Source organism: Thamnophis elegans, chromosome Z (assembly GCF_009769535.1).
Source record: "Thamnophis elegans isolate rThaEle1 chromosome Z, rThaEle1.pri, whole genome shotgun sequence".
In the NCBI taxonomy this organism is placed as follows: Eukaryota; Metazoa; Chordata; class Lepidosauria; order Squamata; family Colubridae; genus Thamnophis; species Thamnophis elegans.
Window position 1 is genome coordinate 120,197,212 of NC_045558.1, and position 27,914 is coordinate 120,225,125.

At 43.8% G+C, this 27,914-nt stretch overlaps 1 protein-coding gene across 1 annotated transcript; it reads left to right on the forward strand.

Moving 5' to 3' along the window:
• The first annotated feature begins 344 nt into the window (after positions 1–344).
• UBE2S (ubiquitin conjugating enzyme E2 S) lies at positions 345–27,914 on the forward strand. Its single transcript, XM_032237853.1, has 4 exons — positions 345–806; positions 17,832–17,979; positions 18,703–18,893; positions 26,311–27,914. Exons 1-4 carry the CDS (start codon positions 804–806, stop codon positions 26,599–26,601), a joined length of 633 nt encoding a protein of 210 aa, XP_032093744.1. The 5' UTR covers positions 345–803; the 3' UTR covers positions 26,602–27,914.

Sequence of the window (27,914 nt, forward strand, 5' to 3'; positions counted from 1 at the left end):
ACCCTGCCCGCTTTGTTTGAATAAGAGGATTAAAAAGGCTTTCCTCGCTGGCCACTTTGTCGTCGTCCATTGGCTGCGCGGCCACCTGAATTGCGATTTCTTACGCGAGCGCCTTTCGGCCACGCTTGAATGCTATTGGCAAAGCTTCCCATCAATCGAACAATTTGAAACCCGCCCCTCCTCTAGTTCCTTCTCACGGCCGTTAGTAGATAACCACCTTCCCTTTAAACGCCACTTTGCCCAAGCGTTCATATTCAAATTCCTCCAATCAAGTTCCATAGCTCCGCCTCCCCACTACGCCTATCCCCATTGGCTGCCGACTGTCGCGGACATTGGTTGTCAACGGTTCTCAGAGAGGAGAGGACCCAAGAAGAGAGGGGGGGGTGGCCCGGACTCCCTCCGTTCTAACCGGCCTGATTGGGTAGCCGGGGTTCTAAAGGGGTGTGGCTGATCTTGACCGAGGGTTATAAAATCGTTTGTTGGTCAGAGGCCACCCTCATTAAAGTGAGGGTGGCAGAGTTGAGTTGGGAGTGGGGGGTGTCTCACAGAGGGGAAGCAGGAGGAAGAAGGAAAGGGGTGGGGGGGGGAGTGACGGGGAAAATATCCTAAAAATATACACTTGCAAACTTCTTAAACAAGAAGATCCAGCATCCATTCAGTGGGGGCTGTCTGAACCCCCAAGTCAATTAAGGATAGGTTCCTTGATCAGAAGGGATCTAAGTATCGATTAAGGCGCGTATGTGAGCCCTCCAGAGATCAGGGTAAATCGTGCTACTTTGCAACCTCTGTGCAGACCCAACACAATGGTGAGTGGTTTTCCTTGCCCACTTGTTCGAAGTTTGACGCTTGGTCTCTGGGACTCCCCAGAACCTGGGTAGGTTTACATGGGTAACTTGGGGTGTGGGTAAACCGATGGTGAACTTTAACTCTTTCCCAAAAGCAGAATCTGGAGAGCTTACATGGTTGTGCTGCGCAGGCATACGTGTGAAGTTCAAAAATCCAGTAGCATGTGGAGTGAGTGTCTTTTTGTGCCTGAGTGTACTGCTACTAACTTAAGGACCAAAATCTTTGTGCAAGATTTTATGATCTTTGGGCTTCGGATGAGCATTAGATTTCTACACTGAAAATGAGGGAACAGTTACCAAAGTTTTATTTTGGGACAGAGTGGCGTCTTTCAGTATTGGATGCAGAGCATTTCTGAGATCTACTCTATGTTGGTCGGTAATTGAGTAAAAGGTTGTGGGGTGGGACATGATAGTATTGCAGGAAAATGGACCCAAATACTGTTTTTGAGATGTGGCATGGCCTTTAGTCTTTCTGAATGTTCAATTAAAATTTTAGATCTCTGCAGCTTAAATAGTTTGAAGAAGATTAAAGTTTGGTTTAGGTACAATGGGCTGTCCATGAAGAATGCCACATTTCAAACCAATGTTTGAAATTATTATGCTTCTTTATTTCTTTGTTCTAACTTTATTGTCCCCTCCAAGTTCTTTCCCTGAAACAAGCGTGGCATATCTTACTGTTTGTTCTTATGAAAACACATTTTCTGGAGACCAGAGGATATTTTCAAAAAACATAATTACTTATACAGAAAAGTAGATTTCTAACCATTGAAAGGAAAATAGATTTCTAAACACTACATAAATAAGTTTGATTTTTCTGGAATGCAATGGTGTTGGGAAACTTCTACCATCTTTATTGATACAGAATACCATCTGGATAAGTGTTAAAATGGTGTGCATTTTTCTTTCTTTTGGGCAGGTATTTATGTAACTGCATGTTTTCTTCCTGCCAGATATGAGAAGTTGCCCCTTTTCTCAAAGGAATATTTCATATTTGAGGAGTCCTTGGTGCTCTCTGAGCTTGTTAGTGATAGTGATGCTAGCAGTGATGCTGATCATATTATCTAGTTTGGGTAAGGAAATGTCTGCAAGAAAATAGCAAGCTTAAAGAGCACCAAAGACCCCTCATATCAACCCTGAGCTACAAATATTCTTTATTCCATATATGTCAACTTTTTCACTCATTAGCACTGTAAATGTGAGTTGCAGTAATCAAAGCTGTGAATCTTAATGGTTTCATTAACAATACTGTTTTAAGATCAAAAGATTAAAAGTCTTTTGCTCTGCTATCCATTTAGTCCTTTAGCTCTCTTCAATGCACAATTGTGTGCACTATTCCACGTACCCTTTCCCTTGGTATTGGAATCTGCGGGCTCTGAGCTTTTGCATGCTTTCAAGTGTATTTAAATTTTGCCTTTTCTCAAGGGGTCAGACTTGGCAAGAAATATATGGCAGTAGAGGGGGACTTCACTGAAGATTGAAGATGCCTCTGGGTGCAGGATGGAACTAGATTTCTGATAACTTCATCCCATGAGCATTTGGATTTCATTGAGTGCTGTTTTAAAGTGTGTTCAAAAAAGGGGGGCGGGGGGGGGACAAAGCACTTTTCTTGTACAGGTAGTCCTACTTAGCATCCAGCAGCTTGTTCGTTAAGCAAAGGACTTAAGTGAAACCAGGACAACTATTTTATTTCAGCTTTTCTTTTCTTTACAGATATGAGAAGTAAATTCAAGGATTGGTCATTGAGTTACTTTTTCATCACTGTCACTAAACAAGGACAAACTCTAACTTAAAAAGTTTTATTGGCCTATATAGGCAAACTGAGAATGTTAGGATAGGAAACCACAACAATCTTGCCTGTATGCTTTATGTCAGAGGTGTCAAACTGGTGGCCCATGGGCCAGATGGTCATGCGCAGGACACGCCCATCCCAGCCCCATGAAGGGAAAAAACACGCAAAACATCACGTGATGGCAACGTGATGCCACAAGTTTGACACCTGCATTTTATATTATTCTCCTTGCTGGATTTGAGTGTACAGTATTTTTGTCTTGCTTTTGCTCCAAAGAGAGAGCATTCTCAAAACATCCAGAGTTATTCTGCTTCTGTTTATATAGTCACTTTATAAGTCACTGACATAAGACAAGTGCAGTCATTTCTACCATCATTGATGATAAATTGTTGTACTGTAACTTTTTTTAATAGTCGGTCTCTGAAAAAAATCAGAATTTGTGGGCACAAAAGGAAAATAAGTAATAAAGGAGACTGTTGCTTAGGCAACAGTAGTAGCTCTGTAGATTATCCTTTTCAAGTGTCAAACTCTGTATTAAGGTACTGCTTTTCATTAGGTTAGTTCAAAGCCCCAAGAATGTGTGTAGCTGTATTTACACTTTGGCAAAGGGGTATTTTAATGTGCAACCCATGGTTATTGTAACAATGTTTCTCACCATTCCATCATCAGACATAATAGCTTTTGTGGCTATGATAATAAATTAATGTGAAATTAAAAATATAGAAAGGGAAGCCCATGACAGAGATTAACCAGGGCTGGTCTTGAAATGGAAGCAGTAAGCTTTCAGGGAAAGCAGAAAAGTCATGGTACAAAAGGCCCTGCTCTTTCCTGTATTTTATTATCATTTTTTAAAAAATCTAGTTTTTAGAACTAAACCACTTCTCAAACAGGTTAGTCATCAAACTGTCAAAAATATGTAGTTCGTCTTGATTTGTCAGAAAGGTTAAAAATGCCAATTTCTCAAATATTTATTTGAGATTCTAGAACTGATAGTGAAATATAGTTGGACGTACCTGTAGTGCAAGTGAGAGACCTGAGGTTTCTATAGTCTGATGTCACAAAGTACAGTTTCCCTTAGTAACTCGTGTGTAGTGTATGCGGCCCATTCAGTGTTTGAAGCCAGGGAAATCCCTTGGAATTCTTTCTGATTTCCTTGTGATTACATATAGTTGACAGATGTCAAAAATTTAGTAAAGGTAGTCCTCAACTTATGACCACAATTGAGCCCAAGCTTTCTGTTAAGTGAGACATTTGTTGAGTGACTTTTGCCCCATTTTATGACCTTTCTTGCCTCACTAGTTAAGTGAATTATTGCAGTTGATAAGTTAGTAACCCAGTTGTTAAATTAATCTGGCTTTGACTTTGCTTGTCAGAAGGTCGTAGAAGATGATGAACATGATTTTGGGACACAGCAATGGTCATAAGTATGAAACAGTTGCCAAGCATCTGAATGGATACTGGAAAGGTTGAAACTTTGAAAAACGGTCATAACTCACTTTTTACAGTGCAGTTGTAACTTTGAATGGTCACTAAATAAACTACTGTAAGTCGAGGACTACCTGAAAAGGGTAAAGCTTCTGTAGATGTTACAAAATTCTGGCCCTTGTTCAGTGCAAGGGATAGGTGGGTGCAAGCTGATTTTCTTTCCCCTCATCACTGCAATCTAATTTTTGCATGATTGGCAGAATGACACCAGGATGCCTTAAGTTCTACAATTTCAGATGGTGCTTGTGGAACCTTGCAATACAGCCTTTCAAGTTTTATTTTAAAATTTGTTTTTTAAAAGTTTTAGAAGTGTTGGAAGTTAAATGTTGGACATTTTTAAAAAAAAACAACAACTATGCAAAATCCCAGGATGAATTCTAGTGCCTGAAAAAGGTGGCTCATTATGAATGCTCTGTATTTGTTTAAAGGGAGAATCTCTTCTCTCAGAGGTGTGTAAAATATTTGACATTTGAAACAATCATGTGGCATTCAAAATGAGCTTAAAAATACTTTCAAAGTGGTAGTCTGCCTGTTTCAAATATTGACTATTAAGCAAAATAGTGTGCTTCAAATTGTAAATTACTGTACATGCCATCCCCTCCCATCCTTTCATGCATACAATCCTTTAGCCTCATGGACATACCAAGAGGCAAATAATAAATTGTTTATGATAGTTGATTAGTAAGAACCTGTGGGATAGATTAAATTCAGAATAAGTGATTAGCACAGGAAAGAATTTGAAACTGCTCTGCCCTGATTCTAACTCAACACTTTAATGCAAGAATAGGGTGCAATTCTACTGTCCGGCAAGCAGACATGGAATGGGCAAGTGTAGCAATAATGGGCTATCTTACTGCAGACCTGTACAACACATGGCCTCATGACCACGTACAACTTTCTGCTAACTACCTATAACAAGACTTCCTCAATGCACCTCCATTCTCCAATGCGCTGCTTGGAGAGTCCAAGCATGGGTTAACACAGTATCTGCCCTTGGACTGAGCGAAATTTTCTTCGACCACGCCTCTCTTTACCTCCCATATTCCCAGTTTAAAAACTCAGTCCGCCCGTAAAGACTAATTAGGGGAGCTCTCCAGTCCAAGAGCAGATAGACTGGTCTCCCCAGAATTATTTTGATCACTATTGCATTGGAGTTTTCCTATGAGAACAGGAATTTTAATAAATCATTGTTTTCCTATTGCTGAGGGGCTTACTGGGCCATTTGCTTCCCTGCTGGTCGCAAGCAGGGTTGGAATGTGTGAGTTGCTTGTCCGGTGGCAGCTGGCGAGTGAGGGGGGGGTGGGACGTTTCCCGACACTAAGACCCCAGCTGCTAGGTCGGAAGTCACGAGGGCATTCTGCATCGGACGACATTGGCGGTACTCATTTTCTGCCCGGCAACGTTGGTGGCCATTTTTGGTCGTTTTCACGTGTTTTTGCTTCGCTTACTGGTGTTTGGCGGGAGAAGGCTGCACGTGCAGCGGCTGCCATTTTGATTCACTCCGACTAGCCAGGGAGCCGCATGGAGCACGTTGGAGCCAGGGAAAGAGAGAAGATCATCTGTATTGCCTCTCAGCCGCAGATTAGTGCCGGGAGGTGTGGGAACGAGTCCGGGGCACCGGCTAGTTCTGCCCTCTAGTTGTGACATTGCTCAGAGCTCCGAGGGCGGTTGGAGGAAGGGACCAGTCCTTTAGGCAGCCCTCTCCTCCACAGAGAATCTGCGGGCGCACTTGAGCCAACTGGCCAGAGCCAGGTGTCCGCTTACTGCAAGTCACAGCCAGAGTCCATGAGTCATTTGCACCATCTAGTGCCTACGGGCAGCATGGCTGATGACAACTTGGAGGCACAGGAGGTGCAGGCAGGGCCCTCCAACAAACGCAGTAGGCTGGATCCCCTGCCCAAAGGGGGGAAAGGGCACCACCAAGAAGTCCTCCCCGGGGACCTCAGGGACCATTGATAAGGCCAGCGGGAGTTCCCATCCACATAAATCCGCGGAGGTAAAGGCATCTCACGCCCAGAGGCCACATTCTCCTCCTGACCAAGGGGACCTTCCACTTGGTCCACCGTCTGATCAAGGTGAGGGAAGAAACTCCCCTTCCATTCAGGACAGTAGGTCACCGTCCATAGGGGAAGATGATTCAAGGGAACCCTCTCCAGATGCTTCCTGGGGGTACCCGGAATCACCCAGTTCCTTTCTCAGGGAGGAACTAGAACCTTTCCAGGGCATGCTCCCTGGGGAGGAAAGGCCCGGTTCAGGGGAATGTAGCAGAAAGTGACCTTCAATCAGGCATCGCCCTAGGGAAGATAAAGGTCCCGCCTTATCCGCAGAAATGAGAGAGGCCATCTCCCAGGGCATAGCGGAGGGCATCAGGCAGAAACAGTCGCCTAAGCCCTGGTCCTCTAAGACCAAGCAGTCCCCTACAGCCACCATTAACCAGGCCCCAGCATTCCCGGGCGCTTTGGTGGCCACGGACGAGTCTAACTCTCTGCCCCATGCCAGCTCAATGCCAGCTCAGTGTAGCAGCAGACATGATGTGCCGATGCCTGGAAGCTGTCAGGATCTGGATGGGGATGAACAAACTTGTGCTCAATCCTGACAAGACTGAGTGGCTGTGGATGCTGCCCCCGAAGGACAGCCTAGGCAGTCCTTCCTTAATCCTGGGGGGTGAAAACTTACACCCCTCAGAGAAGGCCCGCAATCTGGGGGTCCTCCTGGATTCACAACTGACACTGGAACACCATCTGTCGGATGTGACCAGGGGGGGCTTTGCCCAGGTTCGCCTGGTGCATCAATTGCGGCCCTATTTGGATTGGGAGGCACTTCAAACGGTTACTCATGCCCTTGTCACCTCAAGGCTGGATTACTGCAAGACGCTCTACATGGGGCTACCCTTGAAAAGTGTTCGGAGACTGCAGCTAATCCAGAATGCAGCCGCCCAAGCGATATTGTTACACCTATCCTCCGCGAGCTGCACTGGCTACCTATTGGTCTCCAGACACAATTCAAGGTGTTGGTCATTACCTTTAAAGCCCTACATGGCTTAGGGCCAGCGTACCTGCGAGACCGCCTACTGCCACATACCTCCCAGCGGCCGGTGAGATCCCACAGAGTGGGCCTCCTTCAGATGCCGTCAGCCAGACAATGTCGGCTGGCGGCTCCCCAGAGGAGAGCCTTCTCTGTGGCTGCTCCAACCCTTTGGAATGAGCTACCCCCAGAGATCCGGACCTTAACCACTCTCATGGCCTTCAGAAAAGCTGTTAAAACCTGGCTATTCAGGCAGGCCTGGGGCTGTTGACCTCACTGTTGAGGTCAGAGCGAATGCATGTGTTGTGAGTTTAAATCTGTCTTTTTTATTTTTTTTTATTTTTTTTATTATTTCTTTTTCTTTTTGTAAGCCACCCGGAGTCCTTCGCGATTGGGCGGCCTATAAATTTTATTAATAAATAATAAATAAATAACTGGGAGGATGAGGAAGCTGAGGAATTCAAGCTATCGGAGGATGAAGACCTTCCTCCAGATAAGCCGGCCTTTACTGGCCTTTTCCAACCCTCTCTGTTTAAGTCTATACTCCACAAGGCCAAGGCGGCCACTGAGCTAGGTTCTACACCTAAACCTACTAGCGGACCAGTTTCTTCCTCCAAAGACCCCAAGGAAGGTCTATTTAAGGAGTCGGCCCTCACTCAAGAATTGATCCCTGTTCCAGATCTATTCATGGACGTAGTCCAAAGACAGTGGGTGCAGCCCAGTACCTTAACCAATCCCAGCGGAGGGGATAAACCCCTTTACTCTGTGAAGAGCAGGATGGAGGAGGCATTTAAATTGCCTGAGGTGGATGCCCCGGTGGTCTCTTTGACCTCTAATTTGAATCTACCAGCTGACCTTCTGGAGGGTCTTAAAGCCGAAGACTAGAGGTCAGAGAAGGCGTGCCATAAGACACATCAGGCGGCCGCTTGGGCCATTAGGGCATCCACCTCAGCATCCTTTTTCACCAGAGCTTCTCTGCTCTGGCTGAGACAGCTTAGGGTCAGACCTCCCTCTGGGGGCTCCCGGGAACATCACAACCTCAGCAAAATCATTACAGCTGTGGAATACTCAGTTGATGCCTCGCTGAATGCAGCAAAGTTTGCGTCCAGGGCTCTAGCGTCCAACATAACCTCTCGCCGCCTCCTGTGGCTTCGCCACTGGCAAGTGGATATGAAGGTGAAGTGGAAGCTGGCTTCTGATCCTTTCAAAGGAGGACAGTTGTTCAGGGAGGCTCTGGGCAAATTTATCATTGAGACTAAGGATAAATGCAAGATTCTTCTGGCCATGCTGAAAAAGAACGAGCGTAAGAGCTCTGGTTCTTTCCGGAAGCAATCCTTTCGAGGCCAGGACGCAGCACAGGCGTCCACCTCTTCTTCTTCATACCAGAGATCCTACAACCAAGGGGGCGATAGGACTCAGGATAGGAACTCTTTCGGGTCACGTAACAGGCAGCAGCATTTCTTTCGGAAGTCATTTCGTGGGGGCAACAACAACTCCCGCCAGTTCCGTAGGGGCAAGTGACCATCACAGGATCCCTCCCATAGGGGGTTAGCTTCAATTGTACGTCGACAGGTGGGAGAGGATCATCTCAGATTCGTGGGTCCTCAATACAATCAGGAAGGGCCTAATCCTAGAGTTCCTGTCTTTTCCGCAAAGGAAATTCATTCGTTGCCCGACCCCGAAGAATCCTGTAAAGAGGGAACTCATGCAGGCGGAGATTCTCCATCTCCTCCAGATAGTGGCCATAGAACCTGTCCCGAGGGAACAGGAGAGTCAGGGATTCTATTCCATACTGTTCCTAGTCCTGAAGAATTCGGGGGTGGGGTGGGGGTGGAGGGCAATCTTGGACCTGAAAAGCCTGAATCCGCATCTGGCTTACAGAAGGTTCAAGATGCATCCTGGATTGTGTGAGACAGAGATCTATTGACATCCATAGATCTAAAGGAGGCCTACCTACATGTCCCACCCATGCTGCCCACAGGAGGTTCCTGAGGTTCTATTACGATGGGAGGTACTACCAGTACAAGGCCCTTCCCTTTGGCCTCTCGTCGGCATCCAGGACCTTCACGAAGATCCTGGCAGTGGTGGCAGCCCACCTCTGGAACTGTCCCATCCGTCTAGAATGCTATCTAGACGACATAATTATCCACTCCGCAACTCCAGACCAGGCACGGCAAGACGTCCAAATGACCATTCGGACGCTGCAACTACATAGCTTCTCTTGTCAACCTGGAGAAGAGCCATCTACTACCAGGCTTAAAACTAAGCTTGCTGACCTACATCTTGCTGGCACTGTTGAGGTTCAATGAGAATGATGAAGTGGTACAGGCTTTACTTCCTGAAAAGCATCGCCTTCGTCTTGTCTATCAGAATAATTTATCATTCAGCTGCCAAGAAAAAGATCTTTACCAGCATTTGTAGAATAGTCCAGAATAAACTGCCTAAAGTACAAGATGCCTGGCAGAGCACCAAGGCAGACAAAGTATAGGGACATGCTGAGGAAACCCACTTGAAACGGTTCTGTGAAGGCCTTAACACTATCCCACAGGTGTCATTCTCTAGAGTTTGCCTCCTCAGTATAATGTAAAGTTCATTACAGGTAGTCCTCGACTTACTACCACAACCAAGCTCAACATTTATGTTGCTAAGTGAAACATTTGTTAAGTGAATTTTGCCCCATTTTATGACCTTTCGTGCCACAGTTGTTAAGTGAATCACTGCAGCTGTTAAAGTAGTAACACTAATGACATAACCCTAGAACACTGCAACCGTCATAAATAGAGTCAGTTTCCACGTGTGCAAATTTTGACCATAGGGGTGCTGCAGCAGTTGTAAATGTGAAAAGCAATCATAAATCACTTTTTCAGTGCCGTTGTAAGTTTGAATGGTCACTAAATGAACTGTTGTAAGTTGAGGTTTACCTGTGCAGAGAAGGCTCTGATCCTCCAGATATGAGCTGGGCACTTTAGAACCATCCACAATGGAGTGTCTACTAACAGTGAGGTGGTAGGCAGGATTCATCAACAAGTTCCATGGATGACCTACAGTAGTAGCTGGAGTCACGGAAGGAAACTTGGTGCTCTGCAGAGGTTGTGATGCTACGTATCAACATCAGGAGCAGAATCATGGATTCTATGCAAGTTTTTTGTTTGTTTGTTTTGGGTTACGTGGGGATGGGTGTGCTCACGCACGAGGTGCAGGTTATCCTAATTACTAAGTAACTATAAAAGGTGGTGGGGAGCACCGGGTGGCAGCGCTGACAATTTATTCCTTAGTGCTTTGTTGGTCAGTTCGTGCCGAAGGAAGAATACAAACTGCATTTCAAACAGTTTCTGTGTCTGGTTGTTTTCATTAACCCTTCGGAACCTGATAGTTTGTCAGCCTGGCTGAAGATACAGTGCTTAGGTTGGAGGCTGGGGGCTTGGAGGAGTCTGCCGTGACAACTGTTACAACTCTGCTGAAGGTTGTGTCAGGGCCAGCAGGAGAGGCACCATTGGTCTAAGGACCACTTGGTGGCATGGAAGCCTACAGCAGAACCTCTGGAGGCCGATGTGGGCCAAGCCCATGGAGGGGATTGGTGTCTGGACTTGCCAGAGACTCAGGATCACAGAGGTTTACTGCCTCATGCTCCCCAGCTCACCTCTTTTGGAACCCATTTTGCCCAATGGCGTGAAAGGCGCAGCTCAGATGACAATTGGAGTTACACCACTGGGGTGGACAACCCAAGTCTACAGATGCTGCAGGAAAAGTTTGGGCCAGTGGGCTTCCGAGTTAATGGATGTGGCAGTGGTTGGATCCCAACAGGCAGGAGGAGTCGTTGGACAGTCCAGCATAACCAATCCAGAACAATATGGTGCCCAAGGGACCGCAAGAGTAGGAGGTCAGCTGCCTTGGCTAGGTTTACACCAAGCTGCTCAGGACATTTGCGGGAGATGAGCGGTTCAAGAGATCTCTGCACCTCACCCTCTCCTTACCCAGAGGAGTTCTCCAGCTGTTGATGGGCCCAGAGTGATGGGATGCTAGGATCCACCAGCAATACTGGCTACATTTGACAGTAGCCCAGGACGAGTGGCCCTCTTCTTAGGCCAGGTGTTAAATGACATGGATCGTTACGGCTATATGCATACGACGCAGTGGGACATGGTGATGGCAGATGGATGGAAAGGCTATTGACTGGGTGGCTGATCTATATTGGGAACATGTTACAGTCCAAAGGGCATAACCCGGGGGGCAGGAACTTAGCCAATGCCTTCTCCCGCAAACCACAGTATCATAATAAAAGGGAGGATTTTGTGCAGGCTATCATCCCGACTTCACAGCCTCGGGTGCTAGCCACTCAACAGGGCGCACCGGCACTAAACTTGTATGTCCAGGGGGAGGACCTTTCCAGAGTGATAAAAGCAGCACTCCCAATGGCTCAGTGTTTTCAAGAAAATCAAACTTTATTAACATAGCGAGAGGGCCCAGGACCGAAGGCAGTGGCGTCAAATTTCCATGGAAGTCGCCTATACCCACGATGGGTGAAGAGGCGTCAAGATCAAGAAGATCAAGAGGGCTTTGCCTCGAAGGGGTTGAAGTTGTATGTACCAAGTGTGGTACGGGTGGCCGTGCTGCGTCGCTGCCACGACATTCACTTGGCTGGACATTTTGAGTTCCTCAAGACTCTACATTTAGTAAATCACCAGTTCTGGTGGCCCCACATGAGAAGGGACATAGAGGAATATGTAAGGAGTTGTGTTGTTTGCACTACCATGAAGGCCTGGCCTGGCCAGCCTCCTGGACTTTTACAGCAGGTGGCAGATCCAATTCGGCCATGGGAACAGATAGCTATGGACTTCATCGTAGATTTACTGGACAGCCAAGGGAACAAAATCATTTGGACGATAATAGACCTGTTCTCCAAGCAGGCTCATTTTGTAGCATGTACAAATCTGTTAGGAAGCTGGCCAAACTGTTGATTACCCATGTGTATAGACACCATGGCATCCCCAAAAGGATAATTTCAGTCAGGGAGTGCAATTCACTGCCCGGTTCTGGCGCAGATTCATGGCAATGGTGGGGTCTTCACAGGGACTTAGTACAGCCTTCCACCCCGCGACCAATGGTGCTGCGGAGAGAGCAAACACGATGGTGGAGTGCTACTTAAGATGTTACATCCAGTACTAACAGACCAATTGGGCTGAACTCCTTCCCTTTGCAGAGTTGCATATAACAATGCAGTGCACAAAAGTACAGAGTTTACCCCATTTCATGTGGCTACAGGGCAGGGGTTCGCCCCAATTCCGGAGTATCCTCAGGTACGCTCAGATGACATGACCTCGCAGGAGTGGATAACCTGGATGCAAAACATTTGGAAAGGGGTGAGGGATGCGTTATGTCACTCTTTTGCCACATATAAAAAGAGTGCCGATAAAAGGCAGAAGGTGCAAGGACCTTTCCACGTAGGCCAGAGAATATACTTCTCCATTAATATTTCAGGTTGCCGTTGCCTTATAAGAAACTTGGGTCCAAATTTATTGGGCCTTTCCCAATCGTGCAAGTTATTAACCCGGTCACAATGCAGTTAAGACTCCCCCCTCTACTGGGGAAAACACATCCAGTCTTACACTGCAGCCTGCTCCGATCAGTTTAGGCATCTGATATCAGAGGAGACTTGCTACAGCCGCCAGCCCTGGTTACTGCAGATGGGGAATAGCACTATGTAGTGCAAGATATACTAGATACCAGGTGGCACAGGGGACGGTTACAATACCTTGTTTTATGGAAAGGTTGTCCCCTGTTGGAGGCATCATGGGTTCATAGCAAGGACTGCAGGGCACTCCACCTGATAGTGAGATTCCACCCCAGACATCCCACAAAACCGGGGGGAAAGGGGTCCTTCAAAAAGAGCCGAGGTAGCGCAGTGGTTAGGGTGCAGTACTGCAGGCCATTTCAGCTGACTGTTATCTGCAGTTCAGCGGTTCTAATATCACCGGCTCAAGGTTGACTCAGCCTTCCATCCTTCTGAGGTGGGTGAAATGAGAACCCAGACTGTGGGGGCAATATGCCGACTCTGTAAACCGCTTAGAGAGGGCTGAAAGTCCTATGAAGCGGTATATAAGTCTAACTGCTATTGCTATTGCTATAATTCCTAACTGACTGTAATTTGTAGCTCCCCAAATGCTGTTTCCGTGGTAGGGGGCCACATGTCAGGTCCGGCCAGCCCAGAGGCCTGGAGCTGCCATTCATGGGAGAAAACCCAGGCCAGCTGCCAAGACTCACCAGGCTTCATTTCTACACAAACAGCTGAGTAAATCTACAAAGCTAGTGATAACTGACTTGACAACAATCCATGATTAATTGCCAGGTGGTGTTTGTTTTGGGTTACGAGGGGATGGGTGTGAGGGGATGGGTATGCGCATGCGCAAGGTGCAGGTTATCCTAATTATTAAGTAACTATAAAAGGCGGTGGGGATCGGGTGGCAGCTCTGACATTCATTGTCTTAGTGCTTTGTTGGTCAGTTCGTGCCGAAGGAAGAATACAAAGTGCATTTCAAAATGTTTCTGTGTTTGACTGTTTTCATTAACCCTTCGGAAACTAACAGTGTGAGGTGTTGCCCTATCAGCTCCAGCACACATGTGCACGCTGGCCAGCTGACTTAGGCTGTTTTTTGTTCTCTGGAGGCTTCCCTAAAAAAACACCCAACATGCAAACCAAAAGTTCGGGAATGGACTTAAAAGCTTCTGAAGGGTGAAAAACGGTCCTTCAGACAAACCGGAAGTCTCAGCTTGCTCTTAGGGCCGTTTTTTCGCCCTCCAAGGCTTCAGGGAAGCCCCCTGAAGGTTCTGGAGGGCAACAAACGGCCCTGTGGACAAACTGGAAGTCATTGTTCCCGAACTTCTGGGTTGCCCGTACAACCGTTTTTCACCCTCCGGAGCCTACAGGGAAACCTAAAGCCTCTGGAGAGCCTCCGGTGGGAGGGGAGGCTGTTTTCACCCTCTCCAGGCTCCTAGACAGCCTCTGGAGCCTGGGGAAGGAGAAAAATGGGTCCATTGCGGGCCAAAAGTAAGGATGGTGAGTGCCAGGGTCACATGCATAGCATTATGGATGTGGGCATGCCTGCGCATGACACACACACACGCCATGCTTCCCCTGCTTTTGGCACGCAATCCAAAAAAGGTTAGCCATCACTGGTATAAGGAATGCACCTGTCTGCTCCTCATAAACAGAATCCAAAATCACAAAACGCAAAAATTATGGGCAATAGTGCAATTTAGTTATCTTGGTAGCAACCTCTCCTCAGTAGTGACCGTTTGATACAGAGGTTAACTGTAAAATAGCAAAGGCAAGTTCTGCTTTCAATAGACTGCACTCTGCTGTGTGGGAGCATTGAGGAATTAGTCCAGGAACAGAATTGAGGGTCTACAGAGCCAAGAAAGTGCAGACTGATTATTGAACACATGCAAGATAACCATTTCCACACATCCTGGCTTCACAGAATGTTAGGGATCAGATAATTAAAGTACCAGACACGGAGGTTTTCTCTAGAGCAGAGGTCCCTACCGCCCAATCTGTGGACCGGCACCGGTCCACAGCATGCCAGAAACTGGAACACTCAAACTAATGAAACACCCACCCACCCCCACCCCAGGTGGGATGCAGGCAGCACATGAAACCATGCCCCCCTCTGATCTGCAAAACCTCTCTACGGAACTGGTCCCTGGTGCCCATATGTTTGGGAAACATTGCTCTAGAGCAGGGATGTCCAGCCTTGGCAATTTTTAAGACTTTGGACTTCAGCTCCTACTATTCCTCAGCAAGCCCAGTTGTGTTGCTGTGGTTGGACACCCTGCTCTAGAGCAAATCTACCCTCAGTCTACATAGAGCTGATGAGCCAATGGGCAGATCACATCATGCTTATGCTAAATTAGGGCATACTCAAGCAACTCCTTTTTGAGGAACTCTCTTGCTTACCTTCAGGGCAGGAGGAAAGTTACAAAGATAGAATAAAGGCCTCCCTAAACTTGCCTGACATAGACTCAACCACCCAGGAACACAAAATCATTCTATCTGGCATGGCTTCATCCATAATGGCTGTCAAGTTTATGAAGTGAAATGTGCTATGGAAGTACAACATAACATCAGTTGTACAGGTCTAGAGCCACTAGTGCAGTACAGCATGTGCCAAGACATGCCCAACATGTGCCAAGACATTATGCCCTAATTAACATGACCTGTCATCTTTGGACACACATTTAATGTGATTAATGATGTTGAAGTCTTTATTGATGACAATGCACAAATGACAATTGAACACTGACCGTGAACTGGCTTTCCTTTACTAACCTATTTTTTAGGAGAATAATGTTACAATGATTATTACTATTAATATTCCTACTGCTTTATTATTTACAAGTAATCTTCAACTTACAATAGCTTGTTTAGTGACTGTTTGAAGTTACAATGGCACTGAAAAAAGCAATTTATGACTATTATTCACACTTATAATTGAAGCATCCCCATGGTCATGTGATCAGTTCAGATGCTTGGCAACTAGCTCACATTTATGATGGATGCAGTGTCCCAAGATAATGTAATCACCTTTTGTGACCTTCTGACAAGCAGTCAATGGGGAAGCCAGATTCACTTATCAACCATGTTACTAACTTAATAACTGCAGTGATTCATTTAACAGCTGTAGCAAGAAAGGTCGTAACATGAACCAAATTCATTTTACAACTATCTCACTTAGCAATAGAAATTTTGGGTTCAGTTGTGATCTAAGTTCTATTTGTATCTTACTTTGAAGTTTGGGTGGACTTTCAGATTTCGTGGATTACAAACCAGGGATGTAAAATTGGTGGGAAATACTGATTCTGGGCCATCTCTACAAGCACATGACTAGCTTCTCTTTATGTAATTAGATGCTTATTTGCTGTTTAGAATGAGGTATAGCACTCTTTTGCATCAATGTTTTTTTAAACTTCATTTTCTTTTCATTAATGAAAAGAAAACATCTAAAATATCCTTGCTCTCCAATTCATGCATAGCTCTCTTGTTAATTATACTGAAACAAGGGCTTCCAATTACAAGAGACTACTAATTCTCACTTGCTGAAATGAACAGATGAGCTTTATAATTAAAAGTTTGTTTAAGGTTGCATGTGGGTATTTACATGTCTTACAAGATGAGTAGTACAATTTAATAGGCAAAATGGGCTCCCTGGGATTTGGAGGTGATAATAGTTTAAAAGTAAGATGTTCGTAAGTAAATTTTGCCTTCCATATATAGGTGGCCCTCGATTTAAAACCGGAATAGAGCCTGGAATTACGGTTGTAAGTCCTACTGGTTGTTAATGGGTTTCCCCATGAGTGTGCCTGATTTTACAACCATTTTTGAGATAGTCGTTAAACAAATGCAGTGTAAAGTGAATGCTGCTATTGTTAAGCAAATCCATTGCCTGCAAGGGGTATTTTTTTGCTGGAAAGCAGAAGTAAATACTGACTCCTAGCAAAAAAAGTTGTAAAAAGTGATCATGTTTTGGATCCCTGCAAATAGTTGGTTGCCGAGCTCCCAAAATGGGGTCATGTGACTGCAGGAGGGGCAGCCATCAGAACATTGATTCTGGGCCATAAGTAGCCCTGGAGAGGTACATCGTAACTTCAAATGGTCACTAAGTGACCAATTGTAAATCAAGAATCGCCTATATCGAGCATATTGATGCTGGGTGTTGATAGGGGAAAGTGCGTATTGGAAATGGATGTCCCATATTTCATGAGTTATTTTGAACTACTGATGGAAAACACAAGTAAACTTGAGAAATGGCCATGCGTGATGCTGCTTGTGTGGCTGCATCAGAGTTTCAAGAGTGAAGCATTCTGATTCTTATTCAAAATGATGAACATGTGGGAAGCGTCATTTTTCCTAACATACTTCAAGAGATGCAACTCTGGGATAAGATGAGAAAGGGGTCTTCTGACTGGGAGGAGATTATGCTGAAATGGAGCTACTGTACTTTCCCTTTGTCCTCTCCGTCTCTCTCTCTCCTTCTCCTTCCCCTCATTTTTCTGTACCACTTTCTCTCTGCTTCCATTTTCTTGCATTTGCAGCAGACAACTGGAGTTGAGAGTTTATTCTTGATAGACATTTGAACAGTCAATTTCTGTAAGATTGCAGGTTGCCTATTCCTATCTTAGATAGACAAGGAACTCGGGAGCAAGTAGTCCCAGTATCCGTTCTAATAAGTGAGTAGAATAGAGATGTTATTTCTATTGAAATGGGTTCCGCCTTCTCCCATGCAGAGGTGGAGGCTCTTGAATCTGTTCGTCACACTTCATGTTTTTTCCTTTTTATTCCTGAATTAGCCTTAACTCCTTCAAAAGCAATAAAGGACAAATCCAAATCCTAAAGAATTATCCTTAGATGGTGTCTATGAATGAAAAATAAAATGAAATTTACTTGAAAAGGCATCTTAAAAGTATGCTTTGATCACTTAGATCAAACAGCCTTATACATTTGAATGATTAAAATGTAGATTTAAAAATATATGTAAAAGGGTTGCTGAAGAAGACATTGCTGGCCAAAACCTATTAAGTCCAAAGTAAAGATGATACAGTGTCATTTTGACCCTTGCTGCATCAAGTAAGATATTCTTTTAGATGAGAGCCACATTCTTTCTTTTATTCTCCCATCTCTCTCACTTTTTCAGAATTCCAATGTTGAAAACCTGCCTCCACATGTGATCCGGCTGGTCTACAAGGAAGTCTCCACTCTAACATCAGATCCACCTGAGGGCATCAAGGTGTTCCCCAATGAGGAGGATATTACAGACGTGCAGGTCACTATTGAAGGACCCGGTAAGAGGGGTTACTTAAAGAAGGTTCATCTTTGGGGATTTTTTTTTAAAGGGTGGCATCTCAAAATTGAACAGTAGTGATTATGCTGGTCCAGTCAAAGATTCATACTGGAGAAGGCTGTCCATGTTGAATTATTGGTCAATAGGAAGGAAAAAGTTGGGTGTTGGAAATGTGAGTCTTACTTAAGAAGATATTCCTCATACAGATTATATTCCTTCAGTTTATGACTGTAATGGAGCATGGCCATCGTGGTTGTAATTCATGTTGGTTGTAAAGAATCAGTCACAAAACAAACATGATTTTACTTACTTTTTTTTCGGTTTCATACGTTTATTTTTTATCTTTTACAAAGATATCAGGGTGTGAACCGTGTGGTACCTGAGTATCATACATTTCATACTAGGAAATTAGATTAATCACATTTGTTTCATTTAACAAGCTCATTAATTCTAATAGTAATTCACATCTTTATATTAAATTATAATCTTTCATTGTTGGGCCACTCAATATTTCAATATGTTATTTTTATACCAGTCGCCCTATCTTTATTATTCCTTTTAAAAGGGATCTCGTGATCCCAGGAGATGGTCTGATTGTCGAGTGCCCAAAGGGTAGTTTTGTGGCCAGTCTTCAAATCCGGGTCATAGGTTCATTGGAACTGCTTGTAAGTTGAGGACTATGTGTGGTGATAAGAGATCTATTTTTCTTTTTTTCCCTTTGTAGAAGGTACTCCTTACTCTGGTGGCCTCTTCCGCATGAAGTTGATTCTTGGCAAAGACTTCCCTGCCAGTCCACCAAAAGGCTACTTCCTGACCAAAATCTTCCACCCCAATGTGGGTGCCAATGGGGAGATCTGTGTCAACGTCCTCAAGAAAGACTGGAAAGCAGAACTGGGCATCCGACATGTCCTGCTGGTAGGTAATATTTTTAAACTGGGTAGATCCCAGGATGGCAGATAGTGGACCTCAAAGTGGTGGTTATTCTTCTTCTTAATCATGTGCACAAATCCACAGGACTATGTATACATGTAGTCCTCAACTTACTATCATAATGTCCCCAAACTGCTCTCAGGGTACCAGCAAATTTTACAGAAAAATATCAAGAGTATCTGTCAGAGTATCTGTCTACCCAAAACAAAATGGATCATGTGGCAAGCCAGTGACTAAAAGAGTGTAGACTCATATAGTCAGAGATGTTTAAAGCTAATAGTTTGGAAAGTCTTGACCTTGTTTGTTTGTTTATTTACTAAATTTATTTGGCCAGCCATCTCATATATGATTCTGGGTGGCTAACAATTAAAATCAATGGAAACAAAGCAAATGGCAACCAATGATGAAAAGACCTGAATGGAATGGAATAGAATAGAATAGAATTCTTTATTGGCCAAGTTTGATTGGACACACAAGGAATTTGTCTTTGGTGCACATGTTTTCAGTGTACATAAAAAGATAAGATACATTCGTCAAGAATCATAAGGTACAAAACTTAATGATAGTCATAGGGTACAAATAAGAAATCAGGAAGCAATCAATATAAATTGTAATGATGCAAATAACAAAGTTTACAGTCCTGCAGCCACAAGTAGGAGGAGTTGAGTGATAGGAACGATGAGAAGATTAATAGTAATAATAATGCATCCTTAGTGAATGGTTTGACAGTGGTGAGGAAATTATTTGTTTAGCAGAGTGATGATGTTCGGGGGGAAAAACTGTCCTTGTATCTAGTTGTCTTAGGGTGCAGTGCTCTATAGTGTCGTTTTGAGGGTAGGAGTTGAAACAATTTATGTCCAGGGTACAAGGGTTCTGTAAATATTTTCACCACCCTCTTTTTGACTCGTGCAGCGTACAGGTGCTCAATGTAAGGCAGGTTGGCAATAATTGCTTTTTCTGCATTTCTGATTATCCTGTGAAGTCTGTGTCTGTCTTGTTGGGTTGCAGAACGGTTACAGAGGTTCAGATAAGAGACTCAATAATTCCTCTCTAGAACTGTATCAGCAGCTCCTTGGGCAGTCTGAGCTTCCTGAGTTGGCGCAGAAAGAACATTCTTTGTTTTACCTTTTTGATGACATTTTTGATGTTAGGTGTCCATTTTAGGTCTTGAGATATGATAGAATCTAGAAATAACATAATCATATAAAAATGCAGAAGGATTTGAAGCATGAAATTCATCTGAAGAGATCCACAGATATCCCTAACCTGAAGTGTTCTGTCAGGAGGATTGGACTAAAATTTCTCCAAACCTCCAAAAAAAAACTGTACAGCCAATCCTTGAGTTGCAATAGTTCATTTAGTGACCCCTCAAAGTTACTACAGCATTGGAAAAAAATGACATGACCGTTTTTCAGATTTATAACTGTTGCAGCATTTCCATGGTCACGTGATCAAAATTCAGATGCTTGGCAACTGACTCACAGAATTCACTTAACAACTATCTTGCCTAGTAACATAAAGTTTGGGCTCAATTGTGGTCATAAGTCAAGCACTACATACATGCATGCATGCACGCACGCGCACACACACATTATATAACATTTTGTAAATATTTAAATATATCTTACCATGTGACAACGCTGAAGAAATGACACTTGACTACAATGTAAAATAGGGAGTATACAGCTTGTATAACAGTGTAAATGCGCTGTCCCTTCAAAATAACACAACACACAGCCATTAATGTCTAAACTGCTGGGAAAAGTGAGTGCACCCTTAAGTGATAATGTCTAAATGGGGCCCAAAGTGTTAATATTTTGCGTGGCCATCATTATTTTCCAGCACTGCCTTAACCCTCCTGGGCATAGAGTTCACCAGAGCTTCCCAGGTTGCCACACCTCCATTACGACATCACAGAGCTGGTGGATGTTAGAGACCTTGCACACTTCCATTTTCCATTTCAGGATGCCCCATAGATGCTCAATAGGGTTTAGGTCTGGAGACATGCTTGGCCAGTCCATTTCCTTTACCCTCAGCTTCTTTCGCAAGGCAGTGGTCGTTTTGGAGGTGTGTTTGGGGTCCTTTTCATGTTGGAATACTGTCCTTCAGCCCAGTCTCCAAAGGGAGGGGATCATGCTCTGCTTCAGTATGTCACAGTACATGTTGGCATTCATGGTTCTCTCAATGAACTGTAGCTCCCCAGTGCTGGCAGCACTCGTGCAGCCCCAGACCATGGCATTCCCACCATCATGCTTGACTGTAGGCAAGACACACTTGTCTTTGTACTCCTCAGCAAGTTATAGCAATAGCAATAGCAGTTAGACTTATATACCGCTTCAGCCCTCTCTAAGCGGTTTACAGAGTCAGCATATTGCCCCCAACAACAATCCGGGTCCTCATTTTACCCACCTCAGAAGGATGGAAGGCTGAGTCAACCCTGAGCCAGTCAGATTTGAACTCGCAGAACTGCAGTCAGCTGAAGTAGCCTGCAGTGCTGCATTTAACCACTGCGCCACCTCGGCCACCATTTAAACCAAATAAGTTTATCTTGGTCTCATCAGACCACAGGATATGGTTCCAGAAATACATGTCCTTAGTCTGCTTCAATGCAGCAAACCATTTGCAGGCTTTCTTGTGCATCATCTTTAGAAGAGCATGTGACAGGCTGACCCCATCACCCTTTCAACTTCTGCAGCAATGCTGGCAGCACTCGTACATCTATTCTCCAAAGCCAACCTCTAGATATGACACTGAGCACGGGCACTCAACTTCTTTGGTCGACCATGGCAAAGCCTGAGTGGAACCTGTCCTGTTAAAATGCATTTGGTCTTGGCCACCGTGCTGCAGCTCATTTTCAGGGACCTGGCAATCATTTTATAGCCTAGGTCATCTTTATGTAGAGCAATGATTTGTTTTTTTCAGATCCTCAGAGAGTTCATTGCCATGAGGTGCCATATTGAACTTCCAGTGACCTGTATGAGAGAGAGAGAGCAGTAATACCAAATTTAACACACCTGCTCCCCATTCACACTGAGACCTTGTAACGCTAACAAGTCACATGACACCAGGAAGGAAAAACGGCTACTTGGGCCCCATTTGGACATTATCACTTCGGGGTATACTCACTTTTGTTGCCAGCAGTTTAGACACTAATGGCTGTGTGTTGTGTTATTTTGAAGGGACAGCGCATTTACACTGTTATACAACTTGTATACTCCCTACTTTACATTGTAGCCAAGTGTCATTTCTTCAGTGTTGTCACATGAAAAGATATACTTAAATATTTACAAAATGTGAGAGGCTATACTTACATCTATGATATACTACATATATTTCAAAAAATGTATAGCAAAACACTCTTTATTTGGGGAGTTTCGGGAGGCAGATATGATATTCTGTTTTGCCCACTTAGTTTCCAGATGAAAAAAGCAGAGAATGGCTGTTCAGTATTTACACAGAGCTATGTGGAAGAAATAAAAAAGGAGGTCAGGGTTGCATGTGGAAAGAAGCTTTGAAATAATTTAGGAAGCGTTTTAGTTAAGAGACTTTGTATTATTGGATTAATTTATAAGATGTGTTCTGGTTAATTTTTATGCTGGTCTGGTGCATCTTTGCCTTTAGCAATGAAGGAGAGTGTAAGTGGTCTTAAACATTTCAAAATGGTGCTTCTGAGCTTTGGTAATTTGTAGATATGTTTGCATTTAATTAAACACTTAAAAGCCACACAAATAATCAACTATAAATTTGTAAGTCATTTGTAAACTGTCAGGCGTTCCTGGCGATTCAGTGGTATACAAATGTAATAAATAAAGGAAAATCAATAGTCATTGGTGAACTCCATTAAGAACAGCCGACGCAGCTCGCAAAGCTTAATTCCTCAATTTTTCCTGCTGCCAGTGTGCAGCAAGACGGGGGATTTTAAAAGCTGTGTTTTGTCCTTGTCCAACTTTTATCCTGCATCTTTCAGCATACATTTCCAAGTCCTGAGTGTTCGATTCTAAAATCCCGGAGCTGAAACCAAAATATGGCCTGGGATTGTGGGATGTTGCCACTGTCTGCAAAAAGGGGAGTGTATGACCACCAAAAGTTTGAATTCAGATTTCAGGATTTGAAACTGCAGTGTTGTAGAAGTCATGATGCTCCTCACATTTGATAAGGCAAGAGAGAGAGAGAGGGCTTGTTTGAAACCGGTCAGAACTGAAGAAGCTTCTTGGTTGAGAAGCGAAACATCTTCAAGAAAAAAACAAAGTCCATTTACCTTTTGAATAAGCACCTATGGGACAAGCATGACTTGGATGACTGAGAATTTCCATAAACATTTAACTGGTTTTTCCACAGACCGGAGGGGGGAATGCCTGCAACCCCGTGTGCTGCCTGCAACTTGTGGATGGGGCTTCACTTGTTTGCGCAGGCCAGTTTCTGGCATGCTTCAGCCTGGTGCCACTCCACAGACTGGGGGTTGGGGATCCCTGATCTATCATGTTACCTAAGTGTCTTTTCCTCACAGAGATCGATTCTGGAAGCGTAATGCACTTGTGAATGTGTGCCTGTGTTGTTCCTAGCTCTGTTTTTATTCTGCAAAACCAAAAAGACACTGGGAGCTAAAATGTTAAATGTTTTTATCTTTTTTAACTCTTGCTTTTTGCTATTTGTACGGGGAAAATTGTTTTATAGAGGGAATGGAAACATTTTAAAAGTAAAATTGTGTACCCTTTTTTAAAAAAATAGTTGAGCAATCAGATTACCTTACTGTATATGGCTGTGTGTCCAATTATGCCACTGAGGTAAACTTGTTCCAAGAGAGCAAAATAGAGTAACAAATAGTGTGCCATAGAAATAAAAAAAAAACATGCAGCTAAATGTATTTTACACCAGTGCATCTCCATGCCATTTTATCTTTAAAAACCATCCTTGCTCCCACTACATCCATACAGTGCTTCATATGTTGCCTTTTGTGCTTTAAACCTGCCATCTTTGTCTTTTTAGAGCTCTTATCAACTTATTCTGGCTATGACTTCCTTAATCTTTCCTTTCCTCTCTAACTGAAACTTCCCTCATATACCTTGGTACCTTGATACTCAGGTGATTTGAAACTCGTCAGATTTGGCACTGAACATATTTTGTCATAAAGATTTTGTCCCAGTACTCATCATTTGTTTAGTACTCAAGGCACAAGCTAGAACTTGTCAGTGTTGGCTGCCTTGTGACTCACTACTACATTATTCCTTATAGGAAAAATTTGTTTGGAACTTACCATTCTTGATACTCATTGTGCCTTCCAGAACCAATTAATGATGAGTATAGGTAGTCCTCTATTTCTGACCATGATTGAGCTCAAAAGTTTCTGTTGCTAAGGGGGACATTTATTAAGGGAGTTTTGCCCCATTTTACAATCTTTCTTGCCATAGTTGTTATAGGTGGATCCCTGCAGGTGTTAAGTTAGTAATACGGTTGTTAACATGAATCTAGTTTCCATTGACTTTGCTTGTGAGAAGGTCACAAAAAGTGATCACACGACATTGCAGCCGTCATAAATGGGAGTCCATTGCTAATCTCTGAATTTTTATCACGTGACCATGGGGATGCCGCGACAGTTGTAAATGTGAAAAATGGGATGCCACCTTTTTCAGTGCCATTGGAACTTTGAATGGTCACTAAATGAGCTGTTGTAAGTTGAGGACTACTTGGACCAAAGTGCCATTGTAGTTGTTTGTGATTTCATCTTCATTCCCTCTGTATCACTAAACCAGTTCAGTATACTTTATTCTTATAGATCGCTCCCTTTTATACTCAGTCCTCATCCATTCTTGACGCTATGTCTCAATCAACCACACACACGCAAACACCCATTGCACCCATCTTTTGTGTTTTTGCACTTCCATTCAATAAAAATGAGCAAAAACACTCTCAAGACTATCATTTTCACTTCTTTCACCAAACCTTCCTTCCTGGTGACTGGCCAGATTCTACCCACTATTTTACTACCAGCATTCACAACCCTTTTGACTCCAACCATTTCCCCGTCTTCAGTAAACACTCTACCAAACTAGGCAGAGTTACCTACTTGCTCATGGCTCTTTTTTTCCCCCTTTTTCTTTAAAAAAAAAACCATTTAAGAATAACCTGCAGTAATTTGTCTCATTTTTCTTGTCAAACATAACTGCCTTGGTTTTTGATGCATTGATTTTCGGATCAGACTCCTTGGGGTGCCATGCAGCTTCCTAGCCTTTGCTGCTGCAGATCAATTGTTCTTAGACACCCAGGCGGCCTTGTCTGCCTACACAAACGCACGTACACCCACACCCACACCCAGCACGCCTCAAAACCTTGCCTAAACGTTCCGTGTGTATTCATTCAGGAAGTACATTGGGAACTCTAGCTTTATTGCAGTCACTACTACTATGATTTGCCAAAAGAGAAAATCTTGTTTGCACTTCCCCTCCGCTTTACAGGTAGCACTCAGCTTACAACAGTTTATTTAGTGATCGTTCAAAGTTACAGCGGCACTGGAAAAAGTGACTTGTGATCGTTTTTCACACTTAACGGCCATTGTAGATGCCCCATGGTCACATGATCAAAATTTCAACGCTTGGCAACTGACTCACATTTATGACGGTTGCAGTGTCTTGGGGTCATGGGATCACTTTTTGCAACCTTCTGACAAGCAAGGTCAATGGGGAAGCCAGATTCACTTAACAACTGTGTTATTAACAGCTACAGTGATTCACTTAACAACTGTGGCAAGAAAGGCCACAGTAAAATGGGGCAAAATGTACTTAACAATCATCTCGTTTAGCGAGAGAAATGTTGGGCTCAACTGTGGTCGTATGTGGAGGACTCCCTGTATAAAGCTGCATTGTGCTCCCCCAGCATCTAGAATTTTGCATTGTTTGGCCAGTGACCAAAGCCTATGTCTCTTCTTCCTCATTCCTTCAGGAGTGTGGAGGAAACCTCTCTGGTGGGGAGTCAGAAGGAAATAAGCTCATCCAGTCAGGCTGGGCCTTGGAGGGAAGGGGAGACCTGCCAGTATCTTTATCTTCCGCTGGCCCTGAATGTCTGGGTCTCACCTGAGGATTCCTCCCTCTTCCCAAAGGAGCTTTTTCAAAAAGCAACTGGACTTTGTTTTCTGTTGAAAACGTTTCGCTTCTCATCCAAGAAGTTTCTTCAGTTCTGACTGACTTCTTTTTTTGTGACAGCCATTAATCAAATCTGGTCATTATGTGAACGCCACAGTCAGTCAGAACTGAAGAAGCTTCTTGGATGAGAAGCGAAACGTTTTCAAAGAAACAAAGTCCAATTGCCTTTTGTAAAAAAAACACCTTTGCAGCAACCATAAGCAGGATGACTGAGAATCTCTCCTCTCTCTTGTAACTCTGATTTCCTTATTTTGCTCCTGCTCCAGACCATCAAGTGTTTGCTGATTCATCCCAACCCGGAATCCGCCCTGAATGAGGAAGCAGGGCGCCTCCTGCTGGAGAACTATGAGGAGTACGCTTCCCGAGCTCGGCTCCTAACTGAGATTCATGCCCAACCCTCCTCTGGCTTGCATACCAAGAACCCTGCTGAGCCTTGCTCGTCTTCGGCAGGTGCCTCCGGGGAGGGTCCCATGGCCAAGAAACATGCAGGGGACAGAGACAAGAAACTGGCTTCCAAGAAGAAAACTGACAAGAAGCGAGCTCTTCGGCGGCTTTAGGGGATTTAGCGGGGGGGGGGGGGATTGAGGGTCCGAAACAGGCGGGTTATGGGCATTGGGAGTTCCATAGTACATTTTCAATCTCTCCTCTCTTTTTCCTCTGCCACCTTGACTTTGAGACTGCAGTCCAACTTTGTCTTGCCCTGGTCGGATTTTTCTTCTTTTCAGTTTTTAAGTTATTTAAATTATAAAAGCAGAAAAATCTATTAAATGCCTTTGTTTTCTAAGGAAGGCTCTTAATGTATGGTTGTGCCATCATATGAACCGGGGTGGGGACCATGTCAAGGGTACCTGGTTCCTCTCCTTAAAATGAAGGCCTCCTTGTGAAGCCCAAAAGGGCAGAACTCAGTTGAGGTGGGAAGAGGTACCTTTTGCTCTTTGGAAGAAGATTGAAAAAGCTGCTGTTTTCATTTTAAGGGAAGAAAACATCAAAGGAAGGAAATTAGTATGGTTTATAAAACCATACAAGGGAGGGATATGATGACTTTTTAGATTTCACTTTATGAAATCGCTTTATACAAGATAAGGAAAATGTTTCTTCACCTAATACCTGAATCAGAAGTTTGTTGCTGTGATTTTCAGACGTGTGATTTTCAGGGCAAGTATATTTATAGGGGGAGAATTATGTGTCTTAACGACACAGGTCAAAATGGGACTCTTATGTTTAGGGGTTGTGTAGATCTTCTAGAATGTTCAGGTAAGGGGAAGCTGGAATGGCTGTTCTAGGAATATCTGCTTGGCTATATGGCAGCCTCCTGGAACTGAGCAATCTCCGTTTGTTGAAGGGTAAGTTCATGCATTTAAAACATGGGTATCTTAAGCAAAGAAAATGGTCCTCTGAGTCATTTTAGTGCAGGTGATTTTATAATAGCTCTCAGAGAGGTTTCCTGAGAAATTGCTGCCAGAATTTCACATTTAAACATTAACTTGCAATGATTAAGCTAATTTGAGAACTTGCTGGCCACAGAGGTGCAGTTTCTGTGCCAGAGGTTCAGGACAAGATGGGCAGATAGGCCTATAAAACAATTGATGTTCCTATCTGTCCCATCCAATCAGCACTGAACAACATCAGGTAATGTATTCTGCTTAGGAATCTAATATTTATTGCACTTAGTTTATTTGTACAGTATTTCTGTGTCCATTCAAGACTCAACAATTCAGACCATTCATCATTGCCTACAAGTGCCATCACAGAGCAACTCAAAATCTGCTTGCCCTTGTCTTTATCATTTTATTAACTAGTTTTTATTGATGCTTAAAAACTTTTATATAAATATTTTATGGAATTTTCCCAAAGCAGCAAGTCCATCAAA

What these genes read in the sequence shown, in the direction of transcription:
- UBE2S (XM_032237853.1), top strand. An exon ending in GGTCACTATTGAAGGACCCG is followed by an intron (nt 17,980 to 18,702) that starts GTAAGAGGGGTT and finishes TTCCCTTTGTAG; the next exon opens with AAGGTACTCCTTACTCTGGT. An exon ending in GCATCCGACATGTCCTGCTG is followed by an intron (nt 18,894 to 26,310) that starts GTAGGTAATATT and finishes CTCCTGCTCCAG; the next exon opens with ACCATCAAGTGTTTGCTGAT.